Genomic DNA, 21,949 nt, shown 5'->3' with positions numbered 1-21,949 from the left:
AGATCCTGCCGCTGTTTCCCAGGTACCTTTAAGGAAAATGTCCGCTTTTCTATCAAGGGGGTCCTTGAGGGTCCCCATATCCTCAAATGGCAACGAGGCTCTCTTGGATGCTTTTGCCACCGCCGCATCCAACTTAGGGGCTTTGTCCCATGTCTCTACAACCGGATCATCAAAGGGGTACCTGCGTTTTAAAGCTGGCGGTAAGGAACCCTTCTTTTCCGGCTTCTTCCATTCCCGGAGGATTAAGTCTTGAATCTTTTCGTTCACTGGAAAAGATCTGTGTTTTTTACGATCCAGTCCGCTGAACATCATCTCTTGCTTTGAGGGCTGCGGCTTGGTTTCTTCTATGCCCATAACTGACTTGACCACTTTGTCAATCTTATCCAGGGGCAGACAAAATCGTCCAGACTCCTCATCTGATGAAGAGGAGGAAGGACTAGAGTGATAGGCACCCTCTTCTCTTTCTTCCTCCGAAGAATTAGAGTCCAGGGGGGTTCTATGTTTTGAACCTCCCGTTTGGGATAGGGACCGTAGAGATTCCCTCACTTCCAAACGTATCATCTCCTTCAGGTTTGCCGCACTCACAGACTCTTCTGCTACCTGGGGGGGGGGGACAGTATAGGTGATAACTACTATCTGACCTAATGTCGCTTCCACCCCACCACACCTGTAGACCTCACCGTCTGTTGTATACAGGGGGCACATAATTTCTTAGGATAACAGTCTGGTAAGGGGACTCCACAGAGGGCACACTCCTTATGTTTTGACTTGTCACTCTTCTTTCCCTAGAATGATAAAGTATAAGGGGCCCGCGTCACAGAGTGAACTTTCACGTAGATCACTTACCCGTGCGCCAAAGTAAAGTACCGGAAAGCGAGGGGGTTCTTTCCTAGTCGAAGCTCTTGATCCCTGCCCGGATGAGCTTTTACGACTGGACTGGTCGCTTCTGTCTTTCTCCTTGGGCTTCTGACGCAGATCATCAAGCAGCTGCTGCTGCTCACCACCACTCTCCATGACGAATTGCGACCAAAAGCAGGGTTCCTGAATCGTCACCTGCTTAAATCCCCCTTGGATCCGGTCAGCAGATAGGTCAGTGCCATTCCCATTGGCCCAGGATACCGCAGGGATGATAGGATTCATGTGGGAGAATACCGGTAATCAGGATACATGGGCGCCGCCATTTTGGATCGACTGCGCATGCGCAGACATCCGGCGACCCGGAAGCGGCTACTAACTCCGCCCCCCCGCGTCACCGCACCCGGAAACGCTCCAGCACACGCTGAGAGCGGTGCAGGACGCCGGGGACGGATCGCAGTGCTCCGGCCACATAATCCTGACGCCGGCACCCCGCAAGTACGCCACCGCTGCACCGCCAATGGGAAATACTTACCGGCGCTGACGCTGATGGAGGCGAGAAATCCTCTGGACTCTGCTCCCTGCTGCGAACGCCACCGACGTGCAGTCCAGCAAGGACCACCGTGGCGTCTCCAGGGATCTCCGCACCGGCCGAGGTAGGAGACCCCCTCGCTACCGGAATCGGCCGGCCGGCCTGGGCTCCATAAGATTCATCTGTGGGCACCCATCCCTTTAGGAACAGGAAACCAACTGATGCAGGGGAGAGGTGCCGCCCTTTTGTATCTGTAGGTTTCCTGTTCCTAATGGGCGGATCCCCTCTCTCGTCGTGCTGTCATGGGAGTCCGAGTAAAGATGGCTTATATGGCGCAGTCGGGAAGATTGAGACTTCACTGAAATTTCATGGATTTATTAATAAAATGTAACAATGGGCAGAATTTTTTTTTTTTATAATCATATATATATATATATATATATATATATATATATATATATATATATATATATAAAAAATTCTAGACACTGAATATATGAACTCTGTAACGGCTGCTACCCGGGATCCACTGATCAGAAATCTTCCAGGACCAGTCTGGGCCTCGGAGCAGATGATGAGAGTAGTTGTAGATTCTGTCGCAGCATATGTGTGGTTGGGGTTGTGTCCTTGTAGACCCCGGGCGTCACCGCCTCTCAGCACACACCAGGTTTGGGTGCGGCTGCAGCGTCATGCCCAGCTTCGGCTTCAGGTTTGGAATAAATCCGTGAGGAAATCGGAGATGAAATCGTTGGAGAAAAGCGGAGAAGAAGAGGAAGAGCTCCATGCGGGCGAGCGGTTCCCCCAGACAGTTCCTCCGGCCTGCCAAACAAAGTGCCAAAGATCAGCGGCGGCACAACATCCACTACACCCCCCCCCCCCCCATACAGAAATCAGCGGCGGCACAACATCCACTACCCCCACCTCCCATACAGAAATCAGCAGCATTCATTACACCACCCCCCCATACAGAAATCACCAGCGGCACGACATCCACTACCCCCACCTCCCATACAGAAATCAGCAGCGTCCACTACACCCCCCCCACACACAAATCAGCAGCGGCACAACATCCACTACACCCCCCCATACAGAAATCAGCGGCGGCACAACATCCACTACACCACCCCCCATACAGAAATCAGCGGCGGCACAACATCTATTACACCCCCCCCAATACAGAAATCAGCGGCGGCACAACATCCACTACACCCTCTCCCATACAGAAATCAGCGGCGGCACAACATCCACTACCCCCACCTCCCATACAGAAATCAGCGGCGGCACAACATCCACTACCCCCACCTCCCATACAGAAATCAGCAGCGGCACAACATCCACTACACCCTCTCCCATACAGAAATCAGCGGCGGCACAACATCCACTACCCCCACCTCCCATACAGAAATCAGCAGCGGCACAACATCCACTACACCCTCTCCCATACAGAAATCAGCGGCGGCACAACATCCACTACCCCCACCTCCCATACAGAAATCAGCGGCGGCACAACATCCACTACCCCCACCTCCCATACAGAAATCAGCGGCGGCACAACATCCACTACACCACCCCCCATACAGAAATCAGCGGCGGCACAACATCCACTACACCCTCTCCCATACAGAAATCAGCGGCGGCACAACATCCACTACCCCCACCTCCCATACAGAAATCAGCGGCGGCACAACATCCACTACCCCCACCTCCCATACAGAAATCAGCGGCGGCACAACATCCACTACCCCCACCTCCCATACAGAAATCAGCGGCGGCACAACATCTACTACACCCCCCCAATAAAGAAATCAGCGGCGGCACATCATCTACTACCCCCACCTCCCATACAGAAATCAGCGGCGGCACAACATCCACTACCCCCACCTCCCATACAGAAATCAGCTTAGCTCCTCCTCTGTCGTATACACCCTGACACTGGACACCAGTAAACCCAGTTTGGTGCAAAAGCAGTATGAGAATAAAAGAAAAAAATAAATCGGCATTAATACAGAAATATCTTGTCTAGAAACGACCCCACTGACTGATAATTCAGAAACAAAAAATGAGCCATCTGGCTAACAGGGAGGGAGCTGTGTCCCCCAATGAGCGTCTCGGAGAAAAAGATTTGACGATGAGTAACACAAAAATCCCTATTTCTCCTTCGCCTCATTGGGGGACACGGGACTGTGGAACGTCCTAAAGCAGTCCCTGGGTGGGGAATTAACTCACCGGTATAACATCCAGGCATCTGCGGGCTGTAAGTGTGGTACCGCTGCTTGAAGAATCCTTCTACCCAGACTTGCATCTGCCGAAGTCTGAGTGTGGATATTGTAGTGTTTGGAAAAAGTATGCAAACTGGACCAGGTTGCAGCCCTGCAAATCTGTTCTGCTGAAGCCTGGTGCCGAAGCGCCCAGGAGGTCCCCACTGCCCGAGTGGAATGAGCTTTGATTCCAGACAGAATTGCCATTCCTTTAACGCGGTAGGCCTCCTGAATAGCCGAGCGTATCCACCTGGCCAAGGTAGACTTTGAGGCAGCGAATCCTCTCCTGCGACCCTCCGGGAGGACAAAGTGTGTCCGCCTGCCGAAAAGGAGCCGTCCGAGAAATGTACCTCCTCAGCGCTCTCACTGAGCCTGTCCTTATTAATGTGTAATGAGGAAACTAACTTTGGCAAAAAGGAGGGTGCTGGTCTGAGCACCACCTTATCCTGATGGAACCGTAGAAAAGGAGCATGGCTGGATAGAGCTGCCAGCTCTGATACCCGCCTAATGGAAGTTATGATCAAAACAGATTAAGGGGATCACAGTCCGAACATGGGTAAGGTCCTCAGAAAAAAACAATAATGTATTGATAGATTAATCCGAGAACTCAGAGGATCAGATGATCAAAAATTATTTATTCAAGTAACAACCAGTCATACAGGATGCCAACGTTTCGGCCAAAGGCCTTTTTCAAGGCTCTTATCTGTATGATGGTAACAAGGTAAAACTGGTCAGTGAGTTATGTGCAGCTACGGACACAGCCGCTGGGAAGACGAGGTGTAAGAGCCTCTGAGTTCTCGGATTAATCTATCAATACATTAATGGAAGTTATGGCCACCAAGAATACGACCTTCCAGGAAAGATAAGTTAAAGAGACGTCCTGAAGGGGTTCGAAAGGAGCCTCCTGCAAGGCACCTAAGACCAAATTAAGGTCCCAAGCATCCAGTGGAGTCCTATAAGGAGGAACCTTATGAGCTACTCCCTGCAAGGTCTTAACCTGTAGATTAATAGTGATCCTGCGTTGAAAAAGGACCGACAAGGCTGATATCTGTCTTTTAAGAGTACTTTGTGCCAGCCCTGAATCCAGGCCGGCCTGGAGAAAAGCAAGAATGTTCGGGATGGGAAACGTAGTGGAGGTAGTCCACGCTCTCTGCACCATGACAGGAAAACCTTCCAGGTGTGATGATAAATACGAGCCGAGACGGATTTCCGGGCGCTAATCATGGTAGCGGCTACCTCTTGGGAGAACCCGGCCTGTGTTAGAACCCAAGATTCAACGGCTAGGCCGTTAAACACAGGGCCCCTAAGTTCTGGTGGTAGATCGGGCCCTGGGAGAGAAGGTCCGGGCGTTCTGGAAGCCGCCATGGAACTCCGGTGAGCAGCTGCACTAAGTCCGCGTACCAAGACCGACGCGGCCAATCGGGGGTGACCAGAATAACTGGTACTCCCTCTGTCTTGACCTTCTTTATTACCTTCGGGAGCAGCGCCAGAGGGGGAAACAGATATGGGAGCCGAAATTGGTTCCAATGTAGAACTAACGCATCCACGGCGATCGCCTGTGGATCTTGATACCGGGTTACAAACCTGGGCACCTTGGCATTCCTCCCGGAAGCCATTAGGTCCATGTCCGGAGTCCCCCAAAGCTGACATATTTGTTGAAATACTTCGGGATGGAGAGACCATTCCCTGGACGCTAGACCCTGCCGACTGAGAAAATCCGCAACCCAGTTCTTTTCGCCCGGGATGTGGACTGCCGAAATCACCGAGTGATTTCCCTCGGCCCAGCGGAGTATTTACTTTATTTCCTGCATGGCTGCCCTGCTGCGGGTACCCCCTTGATGATTTATGTATGCCACGGCTGTGGCATTGTCCGATTGAATCCGGACAGGGCGGCCTGCCAGACGATGAAAATACTGCAAAGCCAGACGAACTGCCCGAATGTCTAAAAGATTGATCAGAAGATCTGACTCCCGAGAGGACCAGCGTCCCTGAGCTGTGTGGTGATAAAACACTGTCATCCGTCGTGACTACCAGCCAACGGGTTTCCCCTTTAGTAGGGATGGACTGGTTAACCACCATGAGAGGGCTTGCCTGACCTGGAGAGACAGACGGCACTTGAGGTTGAGGGAGAACGGACTCTTGTCCCATGCTGTTAAAAGTGCATGTTAGAGAGGGCAAAGATGGAGTTGTGCAAATGGAACTACTCCCATTGCCGCAACCATCCTTCCTAAGACCCTCATGCAGAACCGGATTGTATGACAGTCTGGCCGACGAAGGACCCTCACCTCTTGCCGAAGAGTCAGGACCTTGTCCTGGGACAGGATTGTCAGAGCTTGTGAGGAGTCAAAAATCATCCCTAGAAAAGAAATTTTTCAAGATGGTACAAGGGACGACTTTTTTGTAGGTTCACTAGCCATCCTAGATGGGAAAGAGTGTCTAGAGTAATGCTTACATTTTCCTCGCAGGCCCGAAAGGATGGCCCTTTGATGATAAGATCGTCTAGATATGGTAAAACGAGTATGCCTCGGGAGTGCACAATGGACACAACCCCCGCCATGACCTTGGTGAACACTCTGGGGGGCGAAGGCCAGCCCGAAAGGTAAGGCCGTGAACTGGAAATGCAGGTTGTTTATGGCAAAGTGTAGAAACCTTTGGTGCGAAGGAAATATGGGACTAAGCAGGTAGGCGTCCTGAATGTCTATTGAGGTTAAAGGTACCGTCACACTAAGCGACGCTGCAGCGATAGCGACAGCAATGCCGATCGCTGCAGCGTCGCTGTGTGGTCGCTGGAGAGCTGTCACACAGACCGCTCTCCAGCGACCAGCGATGCCGAGGTCCCCGGGTAACCAGGGTAAACATCGGGTTGCTAAGCGCAGGGCCGCGCTTAGTAACCCGATGTTTACCCTGGTTACCAGCGTAAAAGTTAAAAAAACAAACAGTACATGCTCACCTGCGCGTCCCCCAGCCTCTGCATCCTGACGCTGACTGAGCTCCGGCCCTAACAGCACAGCGGTGACGTCACCGCTGTGCTTTCACTTTCAGTTTAGGGCCGGCGCTCAGTCAGAGCAGGAAGCAGAGGCTGGGGGACGCGCAGGTGAGTATGTACTGTTTGTTTTTTTAACTTTTACGCTGGTAACCAGGGTAAACATCGGGTTACTAAGCGCGGCCCTGCGCTTAGTAACCCGATGTTTACCCTGGTTACCAGTGTAAAATATCGCTGGTATCGTCGCTTTTGCTGTCAAACACGGCGATACACGGCGACCTAGCGACCAAATAATGTGCAGACCTTCTAGCAGCGACCAGCAATTTCACAGCGGGATCCAGATCGCTGCTGCGTGTCAAATACAGCGATATCGCCATCCAGGTCGCTGCAACGTCACGGATTGCTGGCGATATCGCCTAGTGTGACGGTACCTTAAGAATTCCCCCTTCTCCATTGACGCAATGACTGACCAAAGGGACGAATGTTGACAAACCTGTTTAAACTTTTCAGGTCCAAAATGGGCCTTACCGTTCCGTCTGTTTTTGGAACTATGAACAGATTGGAATAGAACCCCAGAAATCTCTCTTCCTTTGGAACTGGAATGATGACCCCGCGGAGTTGAAGGGACTCTATAGAATTGAACAGGGCTTGAAGCCGGGCTTCTGACCTGGGAAGACGGGATGGGAAGAACCGGCACGAGGGGTGACAGACCAACTATCTTGTATCCTGAGGACACCAGATCTCTTACCCTCCTGTCGTGAACCATGGAGAGCCAGGTCTGGTGAAACGAGAGTAGGCGGCCGCCAACCTTGGCGGTGGTGACGCCTCCAGTCGCTTGGCCGAAAACCTATGGGACCTAGATCCCCTTGATCTAGGCAGCTGGGATCGCATTCTTCCCAAAGGGTTGGCTCTGTAGGAGACCTGTTTATCTCGGTCCTGGTTGGGTTGACCTGGCGCAATGAGATTTGACACTGGGGTCCATATGGTATTAAGAAAAGGTTTGAAACGGGCCTGAAACTGGCGACAGAAAGGCTGTTTAATCCTTTGTGGTGGGAGAAAATTGCTTTTCCTCCCTGTGGTGTCAAATGAGCCGATCCAGTTTCTCTCCGAATAAACGGCCCCCCTGATAAGGGAGGGTTGTAAGCGATTTCTTAGAGGTAGAATCCACCCGCCATGTTCTCAGAGAGCCCTTCTAATGGCAATTGCATTTGCTGCTGCAGATGCCACAGTTTGCTGCATCTAAGAACGCATTGATCAGATAGCTCCCAGCAAGAGCTATTTGATTTGACATTTCTGTCAACTTTACTGGCAGGTCCCTCTCCTGAAAAGCCTTAGTCAAAGATGCCGACCAAGACATCATGGCCTTAGCTACCCATGTTGCCGCAAAAGAGGGAGAGTGGTCTGAACCTGAAGCCTCAAAAACGGAATGAGCCAAACTTTCTATAAGCCGATCCGTAGGATCCCTAATAGAGAAGCCGTTGGGAAGGAATAAATAACAGTGTTTTAGAGGCCAAGCGAGATATCGGAGGATCTACCGAAAGGGATTCCGCCCATTTATTACGTAGTTCAGGAGCAAAAGGGTATCTTGCCTTCAAGGCGTTTTGATCTGAAAAACGTCTGTCTGGATGTTCCCGGTGACGTTGGACCAAGTCCTCAAACTCACGGTGAGAAGAGAAAACCCTATGAGACTGCTTGGCCCTCTTGAATGAAACCTTGTGATCCGAGGTCAAGGCGGGTTCATCTTCGACTCCCAGGGTCTGGTTGACGGCCTCAATTAGGCTGTCTACTGACTCCTGAAAACGAGGTGTCTCCAAATTAAGGGACCCCTCAGAATCATAGTCCGAACCGAGTTCACCGCTCTCTGCTGGGGAAGGTGTCTCCAAATTAAGGGACCCCTCAGAATCATAGTCCGAACCGAGTTCACCGCTCTCTGCTGGGGAAGGTGAACGAGAGGCGGAACTTGCAGATGCACCTGATGGACCGGGAAACGCCGTGAGGGTTCGCGTTCCCTGCGTCTGCCTAGTGCGAGGGCGGCCCCTGCAGGCCAAAGGCTCTTGAGAGTCGGAGGATCTCTCTAAGGCAGGCGAACCGCTATCCCTGACTCCAGCCGGGGTCTGAAGGGACTCGATTGCCTTAGTCAGGGATGCCATGGATTGCGACAAGGACATGACCCATTCGGTGGAAGCACGGCAGTTTCTGCCTGAGTCGCAGGGGAAATCGCGGGGGGGGGGGGGGCCTGAGCGCATTCAGAATCGCAGGCCTCACAGAGACGATTACTTTGGGCATGCGGAAAAGCAGACCGACAGGATACACATACGGTATATAAGACCGTGTGAGATTTGGTCCTTCTAGACATGGTGCTCTGTAGATGCTATAATCAGGGCCTCTAGACAGCCTGAAAAAATGCAGATATTGCAGCTGTCAGGCTGAAGGGAGTAGCACTTTCCCCAGTCCTGTGTCCCCGCACGTACTGTGGAACCAGTCACAGAGAGAAGAGTGCGCCGTCTTTCTCCTTTTTAAAAAAAGAGCGCCCTCCTCAGTGGGCGGAGCTGTCGGAAATGCAGTGTCCCTGCGGCCTACAGCACGCCAAACTCGGGGCCTGGATTTTTCCCCCGGCGAGTAAAGAAGGGGGCGGACCGGAAAAAGATGCACCGGAAGGGGCGGGGTTTCCGCCCGCAGCCTACGCCCCGGAAGTGACGCCGGGATACCAGCCCGCGGCGCCGCACTAGTAAGTCCGCGGCGCCTTCCGCAGCAGCCAGGCCGCGGTGCCACTTGAAGCCAGGGAGGACGCGGAGCCGACAGTAGGTGAAAGACTGCGGCGCTGCTGGTCGCCACAAGCCGCCGAGAGAATGCGTTACCCGCAGATCCGTCCTGCCAGGTAAGATGCGCTGCCACAGGAGCCCCCCTTTAGCCCCCCCCCCCTCTTGGTGTTAAGGTTAGGGGAGGGGGGTTTATAAAAAAAGACGGTGCAGGAACCCTGACTCCATCTTCCCTTCATAGGATGAGGAGGGACCGTCCGCCACCCTTGTATCACCGCTGAATAAGCATTGGTGATGCAGTGGGGGCCGCACGAACAATCCACGAGCACCTGTACAGCCTATGATTCTGTTACCTTAGGGTGGTCAGGGCTAAGTCCGGCAAGTAATCCCACGTTGCGGGAAAGGATACGTGGAGAATACTCACACGTGCTCGCCCGTTGATGGTTTGGGGAGATCGGACCCCTTCAAAAGGGTCCGTCGCCCCTGTCTTACTTCCAAGATGTAGAGAAGAAAAGGGTCCAAAAGGTCTGGACCCAGAGGTGTGCCTCCTTCAGACACTAAGAACAAGACAAGAACTGGGTTTACTTGTGTCCAGTGTCAGGGTGTATACGACGGAGGAGGAGCTAAACTTTTTTTTTTCATGTTTACTTAGTGTCAGCCTCCTGGCGCCAGAAGCATACACCCACAGTCCTGTGTCCCCCAATGAGACGAAGGAGAAATCAGCAGTGGCACAACATCTACTACACCCCCCATACAGAAATCAGCAGCGGCAAAGCGTCCATTACGCCCCCATACAGAAATAAGCGGTACAGCGTCCTCTACACACCTCCTCTCATCCAGAAATCAGCGGCGGCACAACATCCACTACACCCTGATACAATAATCAGCAGCGGCACAGCGTCCACTACACCCGATACAAAAATCACCCCCCAATACAGAAATCAGAGGCGGCATCAGCTACACTCTTCATCTCCAGCACCACCCCCTCCAAACACCAACCAGAACGTACGAGATTTACAATGATACATAATATCCAGGAAATTCTGGGGAACAGCAATCACCCTCATCATCCTCACAACTAAAGTTGGGTGAATTTCTTCGGGTCCCCTTAGGCTATTTTCACACTTGCGTTTTTAGCAATCCGTTGTTTTAGGAAAAAAACGGATCCTGCAAATGTGCTCGCAGGATGCGTTTTTTTCCCATAGACATGTATTAGCGACGGATGGCCACACGTCGTGCCTGTCGTGCAACGGATCCGTTGTGTTTTGGCAGACCGTAGGCACGAAAAAAAGTTCAAGTGAACGTTTTTTTGTCCATCACGTCCGCCATTTTCTACCGCGCATGCGCGGCCGAAACTCCGACCCCCTCCTCCCCGGACTTTAGACTGGGCAGTGGATGCGTTGAAAAACTGCATCCGCTGCCCACAAATTTCACAACGTGCGTCGGCCCGACGCATAGCGACGGACCCGTACCGGCGCTAGTGTGAAAGTAGCCTTAGGCTACTTTCACACTTGCGTTTGGAGCCGCTGCGGAGGGCTGTGGACTTCCTCTGTGAAGCCCCGCCCCCCGCCGCTAGCTCCGCCTATTTCTGCATGCGGCCGGCATGCGGCCTGTGTACCTATATTTAACATTAGGTATGCAGGTCGTGCGGCTGTATGCGGAGGCTGCTGCATGCGTCGTTTTGACGATGCGGAGACCAGCGTAGGACGCAGCTCGTAGCAAATTTTTTTTTTCTCCGCATCGTCAAAACGATGCATGCGGCAGCATCTGCATACAGCCGCACGACCTGCGTACCTAATGTTAAATATAGGTACACAGGCCGCATGCCGGCCGCATGCAGAAATAGGCGGAGCTAGCGGCGGGGGGCGGGGCTTCACGGAGGAAGTCCACAGCCCTCCGCAGCGGCTCCAAACGCAAGTGTGAAAGTAGCCTTATTCATCAAGCTATAGCACTTACCGAATAAGCTGTAGAGGGAACCCGGCTTCCTGGATCGCTCCGGCTGATGCGCTGTCCGGCTCCACAGCTGTGTGACCGTCACAGCACATGGATGGAGAGCCCAACAGCCGCGACACATGCAGCAGCTGCGCTGGAGCGATCCGGGAAGCCGGGTTCTCTCTGCAGCTTATTCGGTAAGTGCTATAGCCCTGACCCAATCAAATTCGCTCATCTCCACTCACAACCACTATTATCCCCGGCGGACCCTCACCTAATGAGAACGGCACAAACGCCTCCCTCTTGGCAAACTGTCCGCTGCTGTCCAGGAAGCGCTCTGGACGGAAGATTTCGGGGTCGCTCCAGTATTTCTTGTCGTGGTGGACGGAGTACAGGTTGGTGATGACTGTGGTGCCCGACGGGATGGAATATCCCCGCACTACAGTGTCCCTGGAAGTGGCATGAAAAATCCCCAAGGGGGCGATATTACAGAAGCGCAGGATCTCGTGCAGGACGGCCTCTGTGTATGGCATGCTGGACCTCTCGTCAAAGGTTGGGGTCCGATGGCGTCCCACCACAAGGTCAATCTCCTGCTGGACCTGAACTAAGGGAAACCAAAGTCATGTCACCTTATTACACTTCACCAAAGCAGAACGCTGCTCCCGCCATCCCCTCTGCTCTACACTGCAGCACTGCTGAATTAAAGGCCAGCTCTGCTGCACTGTGACATGGAGTCTGAAATCCTCCTCTAACAGAAAAGCGAGTGCAGCTCTGGAGGATAAGAGACGATGTTACAGCAGAATAGTGACCACAGCTCTGGAGGTGACTGGAGGATAAGACATGATATAACAGCAGAATAGTGAGTCCAGCTCTGGAGGTGAGTGGAGGATAAAACACGATGCAACAGCAGAATAGTGACTGCAGCTCTGGAGGTGACTGGAGCATAAGACCCGATGTAACAGCAGAATATTGAGTGCAGCTCTGGAGGATAAGCCATGACATAACAGCCAGGCATTAGTAATATCGCTCTCACCTTGTATATTGGGGTACAGTGCCATGAAGAGCACGGCCCACCTCAGCACGTTGGTGGTGGTCTCGGTGCCGGCGATGATCAGCTCCCCCACAGAGAAGATGAGGTTTTCCGTGGAGAAGGAGCTGTCGGGATCAGCCGCGCTCTTCTCCATCTCATCCAAATACGCATCTATATAGTGTCGCGGTGCGTGCGGTCTGCGGTTTTCGGAGAAGCGCTCGATGATGCGCAGGAGGAAGTCGTAGACCTCGGCGGCGTTCCTGAAGAGCTGGCGGTGCTTCCCGAAGGGCAGGAGGCCGATCAGGGGGAAGGCGTTGTACAGGAAGACCCAGGCGCTGGCCGCCAGCTCGATGTTCTCACTGAAGATTTCGATCATGTGCAGGAAGTCGCCGTCGTCGTAGCGGAAGCGTTCGCCGAACAGGATGAGGTTGGAGACGTTGGACACGGCGATTGTGGTCAAGTGCTTGGGGTCGAAGGCTCTGCCCTTGTACGTGTCCACCGCGTCCAGGAAGAAGCTCGACTCCTCGCAGATCCGACTCTCAAACCACTTGTGCCCGAACCCGAAGCTGCGGAAACAGCCGAGCGCCAACTTCCGGTGCTCCGTCCAGCAGCGGCCGTACTTGGCGTTCAGAAGACCTGGAAACCCAAGAACAGTTAGGACCCCAAAATGTCACCGGCATCAGTCTGCAGCACCAGACTCTACACAGTGTAACAAACCCTCAGCGAGGACAAGACGTAGATCTGCACAAGCTTTCACACTCAGTGACTGTAATTACTACTTTTGTTTCCATTCGGACACCAGAGATAACTGGAATAAGTGTCCACAAGGGGCAGAAGGCAGTTACATGAGACAGCACGTCTCCCCTCCCAAGTGTGTAACCACACGGGGTGGAAGGCAGTTACATGGGACTGCACGTATCTCACCTCCCAAGTGTAGGACCACACGGGGCGGAAGGCAGTTACATGGGACTGCATATCTCACCTCCCAAATGTAGGACCACACGGGGCGGAAGTCTGTTACAAGGGACTGCATGTCTCACTTCCCAAGTGTAGGACCACACAGGGCCGAAGGCAGTTACATGGGACTGCGTCTCACCTCCCAAGTGTAGAACCACACAGGGCGTAAGGCAGTTACATGGGACTGCATCTCACCTCCCAAGTGTAGGACAACACTTGGCAGAAGGCAGTTACATGGGACTGCACGTGTCCCTCCTCCCAAGTGTAGGACCACACGGGGCGGAAGGCAGTTACATGGGACTGCGCGTGTCCCACCTCCCAAGTGTATGACCACAAAGGGCAGAAGACAGTTACATGGGACTGCACGTGTCACCTCCCAAGTGTATGACCACACAGGGCAGAAGGCAGTTACATGGGACTGCGTGTCTCACCTCCCAAGTGTAGGACCACACAGGACAGAAGGCAGTTACATGGGACTGCATGTCTCACCTCCCATCTTCGTCAGTTTCAGAAACAGCGGCAGTGACGGGCGGTCGGCGAACACATCTCTCTGGCGCAAAAGACATTCCTTCAGCGCGTCGTAGCCGTTCAGCACCACAGCGGAAATCCCCCCGAGGTCCAAACTAAAGATCTGAGAGGACGAAAAAGGGGGGAGGTCACCAAATATAACCCCATAGAGAACACACGGGCGGACCCCCACAACTTCTTATATAATGATCTCTCCTTCAAACCGCATATCCAAGCCCTTTCCACTTCCTGCCGACTTCAACTCAAAAATATTTCACGAATCCGTACATTCCTCAACCAAGAATCTGCAAAAACCCTAGTCCATGCCCTCATCATCTCCCGCCTTGACTACTGCAACCTCCTGCTCTGTGGCCTCCCCTCTAACACGCTCGCACCCCTCCAATCTATTCTAAACTCTGCTGCCCGACTAATCCACCTGTCCCCCCGCTATTTCCCGGCCTCTCCCCTCTGTCAATCCCTTCACTGGCTCCCCATTGCCCAGAGATTCCAGTACAAAACCCTAACCATGACATACAAAGCCATCCACAACCTGTCTCCTCCATACATCTGTGACCTCATCTCCCGGTACTTTCCTACACGCAACCTCCGATCCTCACAAGATCTCCTTCTCTACTCCCCTCTTATATCCTCTTCCCACAATCGCATACAAGATTTCTCTCGCGTATCACCTACTCTGGAACCCTCTACCACAACACATCAGACTCTCGCCCACCATCGAAACCTTCAAAAAGAGCCTGAAAACCCATCTCTTCCGACAAGCCTATAACCTGCAGTAACCACTGATCAACCAACCGCTGCACGATCAGCTCTATCCTCACCTACTGTATTCTCACCCATCCCTTGTAGATTGTGAGCCTTCGCGGGCAGGGTCCTCTCTCCTCCTGTATCCTCACCCATCCCTTGTAGATTGTGAGCCCTCGCGGGCAGGGTCCTCTCTCCTCCTGTACCAGTTATGACTTGTATTGTTTAAGATTATTGTACTTGTTTTTATTATGTATACCCCTCCTCACTTGTAAAGAGATATGGAATAAATGGCGATTTAACAATAAATAATAATAATAATAATGGCGGCCCTGACACATCCTCCCCCGGTGTCCCCGCTCTCACCCTCCCCGGTGTCCCCCGCTCTCACCTCCCCGTGCTCCCCGGTGTCCCCCGCTCTCACCTCCCCGTGCTCCCCGGTGTCCCCCGCTCTCACCTCCCCGTGCTCCCCGGTGTCCCCCGCTCTCACCTCCCCGTGCTCCCCGGTGTCCCCGCTCTCACCTCCCCAGTGTCCCCCGCTCTCACCTCCCCGTACTCCCCGGTGTCCCCGCTCTCACCTCCCCGTGCTCCCCGGTGTCCCCTCCCCGTACTCCCCGCTCTCACCTCCCCGTGCTCCCCGGTGTCCCCCGCTCTCACCTCCCCGGTGTCCCCCGCTCTCACCTCCCCGTGCTCCCCGGTGTCCCCTCCCCGTACTCCCCGCTCTCACCTCCCCGTACTCCCCGCTCTCACCTCCCCGGTGTCCCCGCTCTCACCTCCCCGGTGGTGTCCCCCGCTCTCACCTCCCCGGTGTCCCCCGCTCTCACCTCCCCGTGCTCCCCGGTGTCCCCTCCCCGTGCTCCCCGGTGTCCCCGCTCTCACCTCCCCGTGCTCCCCGGTGTCCCCGCTCTTACCTTCCCGGTGTCCCCGCTCTCACATCCCCGTACTCCCCGGTGTCCCCTCCCCGGTGTCCCCGCTCTCACCTCCCCGTGCTCCCCGGTGTCCCCGCTCTTACCTTCCCGGTGTCCCCGCTCTCACATCCCCGTACTCCCCGGTGTCCCCGCTCTCACATCCCCGTACTCCCCGGTGTCCCCGCTCTCACATCCCCGTACTCCCCGGTGTCCCCGCTCTCACATCCCCGTACTCCCCGGTGTCCCCGCTCTCACATCCCCGTACTCCCCGGTGTCCCCGCTCTCACATCCCCGTACTCCCCGGTGTCCCCGCTCTCACCTCCCCGTGCTCCCCGCTCAGCTCTCTCATATACACGTGCGGGTCTCGGGCCAGAGCCAGGATGTTCCCGATCAACGGCAGTCCGGGGGGACCGGGAGGGAAGCTCGGGGGTCTCCGCTGCCTCCGGACCTGTCTGACGAGGAAGATGAGGAGAAGCAAAGCGGCGCAGGCGGCAGCGACCCCCCATAGAGGAGCCCGGGACCCCCCGAGCCACATCTCACAGCGGAGCCGACCGGTCCGACCCCGAACAGATGGACACGTGGACCCGAATCCTGCACATGATTGGCTGCACTGGAGGAGCCCTGTCTGCTGATTGGAGGAAGAGTGCGGTGAGGAGAGAAATAAATGACGTCACCGCCCCGCCCATCCGGCAGCGCCGATACTGTGTACAAGTGACGTCACAGGTGTTCACCCCTCACCCTATTACCCGTATGTGACCCCCGCCCTATTACCCCCTCTCACCCCTCGCCCTATTACCCCCATGTCAACTCTCACCCTATTACCCCCCATGTGAACCCTCGCCCTATTACCCCCCTCTCACTCCTTGCCCTATTACCCCCATGTGAACCTTTGCCCTATTATCCCCCTCTCACCCCTCGCCCTATTACCCCCTCTCACTTTTTGCCCTATTACCCCCATGTGAACCCTCGCCCTATTATCCCCCCTCACCCTATTACCCCCATGTGAACCTTCGCCCTATTACCCCCTCTCACCCCTCGCCCTATTATCCCCCTCTCACCCCTTGCCCTATTACCCCCCATGTGAACCTCCGCCCTATTACCGCTATGTGAACCCTCGCCCTTTTATCCCCATCTCACCCCTCGCCCTATTATCAACCCCCCCCCTCGTCCTAATATCCCCCTCTCACCCCTCGCCCTATTACCGCCATGTGAGCCCTCGCCCTATTACCCCCTCTCACCCCTCGCCCTATTACCCCCATGTGAACTCTCACCTTATTACCCCCATGTGAACCCTCGCCCTATTACCCCCATGTGAACCCTCGCCCTATTACCCCCCTCTCACCCCTCGCCCTATTACCGCCATGTGAGCCCTCGCCCTATTACCCCCTCTCACCCCTCGCCCTATTACCCCCATGTGAACTCTCACCCTATTACCCCCATGTGAACCCGCGCCCTATTACCCCCATGTGAACCTTCGCCCTATTACCCCCTCTCACCCCTCGCCCTATTATCCCCCTCTCACACCTTGCCCTATTAGCCCCCATGTGAACCCTCGCCCTTTTATCCCCATCTCACCCCTCGCCCTATTATCCCCCTCTCACCCTTCGCCCTAATATCCCCCTCACCCCTCGCCCTATTACCGCCATGTGAACCCTCACCCTATTATCCCCCTCTCACCCCTCACCCTATTATCCCCCTCTCCCTCTCACCCTAATATCACCCTCTCGCCCTATTATCCCCCTCTCACCCCTATTATTATTATAGCATGGAGGACCCCCTTCCTGTGCACTATACACTATATACAGAGCTCCTGTGTATAATATCACTGGTGATCACTGTATTACTTGTACACTATACGCTATATACAGAGCTCCTGTGCATAATATCACTGGTGATTACTGTATTACTTGTACACTATACGCTATATACAGAGCTCCTGTGTATAATATCACTGGTGATCACTGTATTACCTGTACACTGATGATATATACATAGCTCCTGTGTATAATGTCACTGGTGATCAATGTATTACCTGTACATACAGGTACAGGTACATACATACAGGTACTATACAGAGCTCCTGTGTATAATGTCACTGGTGATTACTGTATTACTTGTACACTATACGCTATATACAGAGCTCCTGTGTATAATATCACTGGTGATCACTGTATTACCTGTACACTATACACTATATACAGAGCTCCTGTGTATAATGTCACTGGTGATTACTGTATTACCTGTACACTGACGATATATACAGAGCTCCTGGGTATAATGTCACTGGTGATTACTGTAATACCTGTACACTATACGCTATATACAGAGCTCCTGTGTATAATATCACTGGTGATCACTGTATTACCTGTACACTGACGATATATACATAGCTCCTGTGTATAATGTCACTGGTGATCACTGTATTACCTGTACACTATACACTATATACAGAGCTCCTGTGTATAATGTCTCTGGTGATTACTGTATTACTTGTACTCTATACACTATATACAGAGCTCCTGTGTATAATGTCACTGGTGATTACTGTATTACTTTTACACTATACGCTATATACAGAGCTCCTGTGTATAATATCACTGGAGATTACTGTATTACTTGTACACTATACGCTATATACAGAGCTCCTGTGTATAATATCACTGGTGATCACTGTATTACTTGTACACTATGCGCTATATACAGAGCTCCTGTGTATAATATCACTGGTGATTACTGTATTACTTGTACACTATACGCTATATCCAGAGCTCCTGTGTATAATATCACTGGTGATCACTAGGGTTGAGCGACTTTTATTTTTATAGGGTCGGGTTTCACGAAACCCGACTTTCTCAAAAGTCGGGTCGAGCGAAATCGGCCGATCCTATAAAAAAGTCGGGGTCGGGGTCGGCCGAAACACGAAACCCAATGCAGTGCAATGGGATACTATGGTTCCCAGGGTCTGAAGGAGAGGAAACTCTCCTTCAGGCCCTGGGATCCATATTAATGTGTAAAATAAAGAATTAAAATAAAAAATATTGATATACTCACCCGTCCGGAGGCCCCTGGACATCACCGCTGGTAACCGGCAGCCTTCTTTGCTTAAAATGAGCGCGTTCAGGGCCTTCCATGACGTCACGGCTTCTGATTGGTCGCGTGCCGCTCATGTGACCGCCACGCGACCAATCACAAGCCGTGACGTAATTCTCAGGTCCTAAATTCCTAGAATTAGGAATTTAGGACCTGAGAATTACGTCACGGCTTGTGATTGGTCGCGTGGCGGCCACATGGGCGGCCGCGACCAATCACAAGCCGTGACGTCATCTAAGGCCCTGAACGCGCTCATTCTTAGGAAGGAAGGCTGCCGGAAAGAAGCCGAGGGTGAATATATTCCTATTAGGTATATACTCACCCTCGGACGCGCCCTGCTTCTTTCCGGCAGCCTTCCTTCTTAAGAATGAGCGCGTGAAGGGCCTTAGATGACGTCACGGCTTGTGATTGGTCGCGGCCGCCCATGTGACCGCTCACGCGACCAATCACAAGCCGTGACGTAATTCTCAGGTCCTAAATTCCTAGAATGAGGAATTTAGGACCTGAGAATTACGTCACGGCTTGTGATTGGTCGCGTGGCGGTCACATGAGCGGCACGCGACCAATCAGAAGCCGTGACGTCATGGAAGGCCGTAAACGCGCTCATTTTAAGCAAAGAAGGCTGCCGGTTACCAGCGGCGATGTCCAGGGGCCTCCGGAGAGGTGAGTATATCAATATTTTTTATTTTAATTCTTTATTTTACACTTAAATGTGGATTCTGATACCGATTTCCGATATCGCAAACATATCGGAACTCGGTATCGGAATTCCGATACCAGATTCAGAAGATCGCCGACCTCATGGCCGACCCCACACAGGGGTCGGGTTTCATGAAACCCGACTTTGCCAAAAGTCGGCGACTTCTGAAAATGGCCGACCCGTTTCGCTCAACCCTAGTGATCACTGTATTACCAGTACACTGCCGATATATACAGAGCTCCTGTTTATAATGTCACTGGTGATTACTGTATTACCTGTACACTATACGCTATATACAGAGCTCCTGTGTATAATGTCACTGGTGATTACTGTATTACTTGTACACTATTCGCTATATACAGAGCTCCTGTGTATAATATCACTGGTGATTACTGTATTACTTGTACACTATACGCTATACGCTATATACTGAGCTCCTGTGTATAATATCACTGGTGATCACTGTATTACCTGTACACTGACGATATATACAGAGCTCCTGTGTATAATGTTACTGGTGATTACTGTATTGCTTGTACTCTATACACTATATACAGAGCTCCTGTGTATAATGTCACTGGTGATTACTGTATTACTTGTACACTATACGCTATATACAGAGCTCCTGTGTATATCACTGGTGATTACTGTATTACTTGTACACTATACGCTATATACAGAGCTCCTGTGTATAATATCACTGGGGATCACTGTATTACTTGTACACTATGCGCTATATACAGAGCTCCTCTGTATAATATCACTGGTGATTACTGTATTACTTGTACACTATACGCTATATTCAGAGCTCCTGTGTATAATATCACTGGTGATCACTGTATTACCTGTTATGACCCCAATGGCGAGGGTCTCAGAGATATCAGCAAGTCTGCGAAGTACAAAAATCCAGCTCATAGGGCAGTGGTAACTGGGTTGACCATATATCTACTCCTAACGCCAACACTAGAAGTAGCCGGGGAACATGCCTACGTTGGTCGCTAGATGTCTCGCGCCAGCCGGAGGTCTAACTACCCCTAGAAGAGGAAAACAAAGACCTCTCTTGCCTCCAGAGAATAGACCCCAAAAGCAGGATACAAGCCCCCCACAAATAATAACGGTGAGGTAAGAGGAAATGACAAACACAGAGATGAACTAGGTTTAGCAAAGAGAGGCCCACTTACTAATAGCAGAATGTAGTAAGATAACTTATATGGTCAACAAAAACCCTAAAAAATCCACACTGGAGATTCAAGAACCCCCGAACCGTCTAACGGCCCGGGGGGAGAACTCCAGCCTCCCTAGAGCTTCCAGCAAGGATAGGATACAGATTATGTACAAGCTGGACAAAAATGCAAACAAAAACAAATAGCAAAAAGCAAGAAAGCAGACTTAGCTTAATCAAGCAGGAACCAGGATCAGTAGACAAGAGCACTACAGATTAGCTCTGATATCAACGTTGCCAGGCATTGAACTGAAGGTCCAGGGAGCTTAAATAGCAACACCCCTGACCTAACGACCCAGGTGAGCATACAAGGGATGATAGACATACCCAGAGTAAAATCACTAGTAGCCACTAGAGGGAGCCAAAAGGTAAATTCACAACAGTACCCCCCCCTTAGTGAGGGGTCACCGAACCCTCACCAAGACCACCAGGGCGATCAGGATGAGCGGCGTGAAAGGCACGAACTAAATCGGCCGCATGCACATCAGAGGCGACCACCCAGGAATTATCTTCCTGACCATAGCCCTTCCACTTGACCAGGTACTGAAGCCTCCGCCTGGAGAGACGAGAATCTAAGATCTTCTCCACCACGTACTCCAACTCGCCCTCAACCAACACCGGAGCAGGAGGCTCAGCAGAAGGAACCACAGGCACAACGTACCGCCGCAACAAGGACCTATGAAATACGTTGTGAATGGCAAACGACACCGGAAGATCCAGGCGAAAGGATACAGGATTAAGGATCTCCAATATCCTGTAAGGACCAATGAATCGAGGCTTAAATTTGGGAGAGGAGACCTTCATAGGAACAAATTGAGAAGACAGCCATACCAAATCCCCAACACGAAATCGGGGACCCACACCGCGGCGGCGGTTGGCAAAACGCTGAGCCTTCTCCTGTGACAACTTCAAGTTGTCCACCACATGATTCCAGATCCGCTGCAACCTATCCACCACAGAATCCACTCCAGGACAGTCAGAAGGCTCCACATGTCCCGAGGAAAAACGAGGATGGAAACCGGAGTTGCAGAAAAATGGCGAAACCAAGGTGGCAGAACTAGCCCGATTATTAAGGGCAAATTCAGCCAACGGCAAGAAGGTCACCCAATCATCCTGATCAGAAGAAACAAAACACCTCAAATACGCCTCCAGAGTCTGATTAGTTCGTTCCGTTTGTCCGTTAGTCTGTGGATGAAAAGCGGACGAAAACGACAAATCAATGCCCATCCGACCACAAAAGGATCGCCAGAACCTGGAAACAAACTGGGATCCTCTGTCCGATACAATATTCTCAGGAATGCCGTGCAAACGAACCACGTTCTGGAAGAACACAGGAACCTGATCAGAAGAGGAAGGCAGCTTAGGCAAAGGAACCAGATGGACCATCTTGGAGAAACGATCACATATCACCCAGATGACAGACATGCCCTTAGACACCGGAAGATCCGAAATGA

At 52.4% G+C, this 21,949-nt stretch overlaps 1 protein-coding gene across 2 annotated transcripts; it reads right to left on the bottom strand.

Moving 5' to 3' along the window:
* Positions 1-1,845: 1,845 nt before the first annotated feature.
* On the bottom strand, positions 1,846-16,113 carry CYP2R1 (cytochrome P450 family 2 subfamily R member 1). 2 transcript variants are annotated; one of them, XM_077286600.1, is made up of 5 exons: positions 15,803-16,113; positions 13,796-13,937; positions 12,353-12,985; positions 11,594-11,923; positions 1,846-2,206 (listed from the first exon to the last, which is right to left on the bottom strand). In XM_077286600.1, exons 1-5 carry the CDS (start codon positions 16,016-16,018, stop codon positions 2,031-2,033), a joined length of 1,497 nt encoding a protein of 498 aa, XP_077142715.1. In that variant the 5' UTR covers positions 16,019-16,113; the 3' UTR covers positions 1,846-2,030. The 2 variants fall into 2 exon arrangements, with proteins under 2 accessions (XP_077142715.1, XP_077142717.1); XM_077286602.1 differs by lacking the exon at positions 15,803-16,113 and adding an exon at positions 15,588-15,602.
* Positions 16,114-21,949: the final 5,836 nt, after the last annotated feature.

Source organism: Ranitomeya variabilis, chromosome 2 (genome assembly GCF_051348905.1).
Source record: "Ranitomeya variabilis isolate aRanVar5 chromosome 2, aRanVar5.hap1, whole genome shotgun sequence".
Classification (NCBI taxonomy): Eukaryota; Metazoa; Chordata; class Amphibia; order Anura; family Dendrobatidae; genus Ranitomeya; species Ranitomeya variabilis.
This window is presented reverse-complemented; position numbering and strand designations above follow the sequence as displayed.

Excerpts from the sequence above, each read along its gene's own strand:
- CYP2R1 (XM_077286600.1), bottom strand. The coding sequence starts at position 16,018 with ATGTGGCTCGGGGGGTCCCGGGCTCCTCTATGGGGGGTCGCTGCCGCC. Across the intron at positions 12,986-13,795 it reads GAAACTGACGAAGATGGGAG|GTCTTCTGAACGCCAAGTAC; the intron begins GTGAGACATGCA and ends TTGGGTTTCCAG. Across the intron at positions 2,207-11,593 it reads GTTTGTGCCGTTCTCATTAG|GCCGGAGGAACTGTCTGGGG; the intron begins GTGAGGGTCCGC and ends TTTGTTTGGCAG.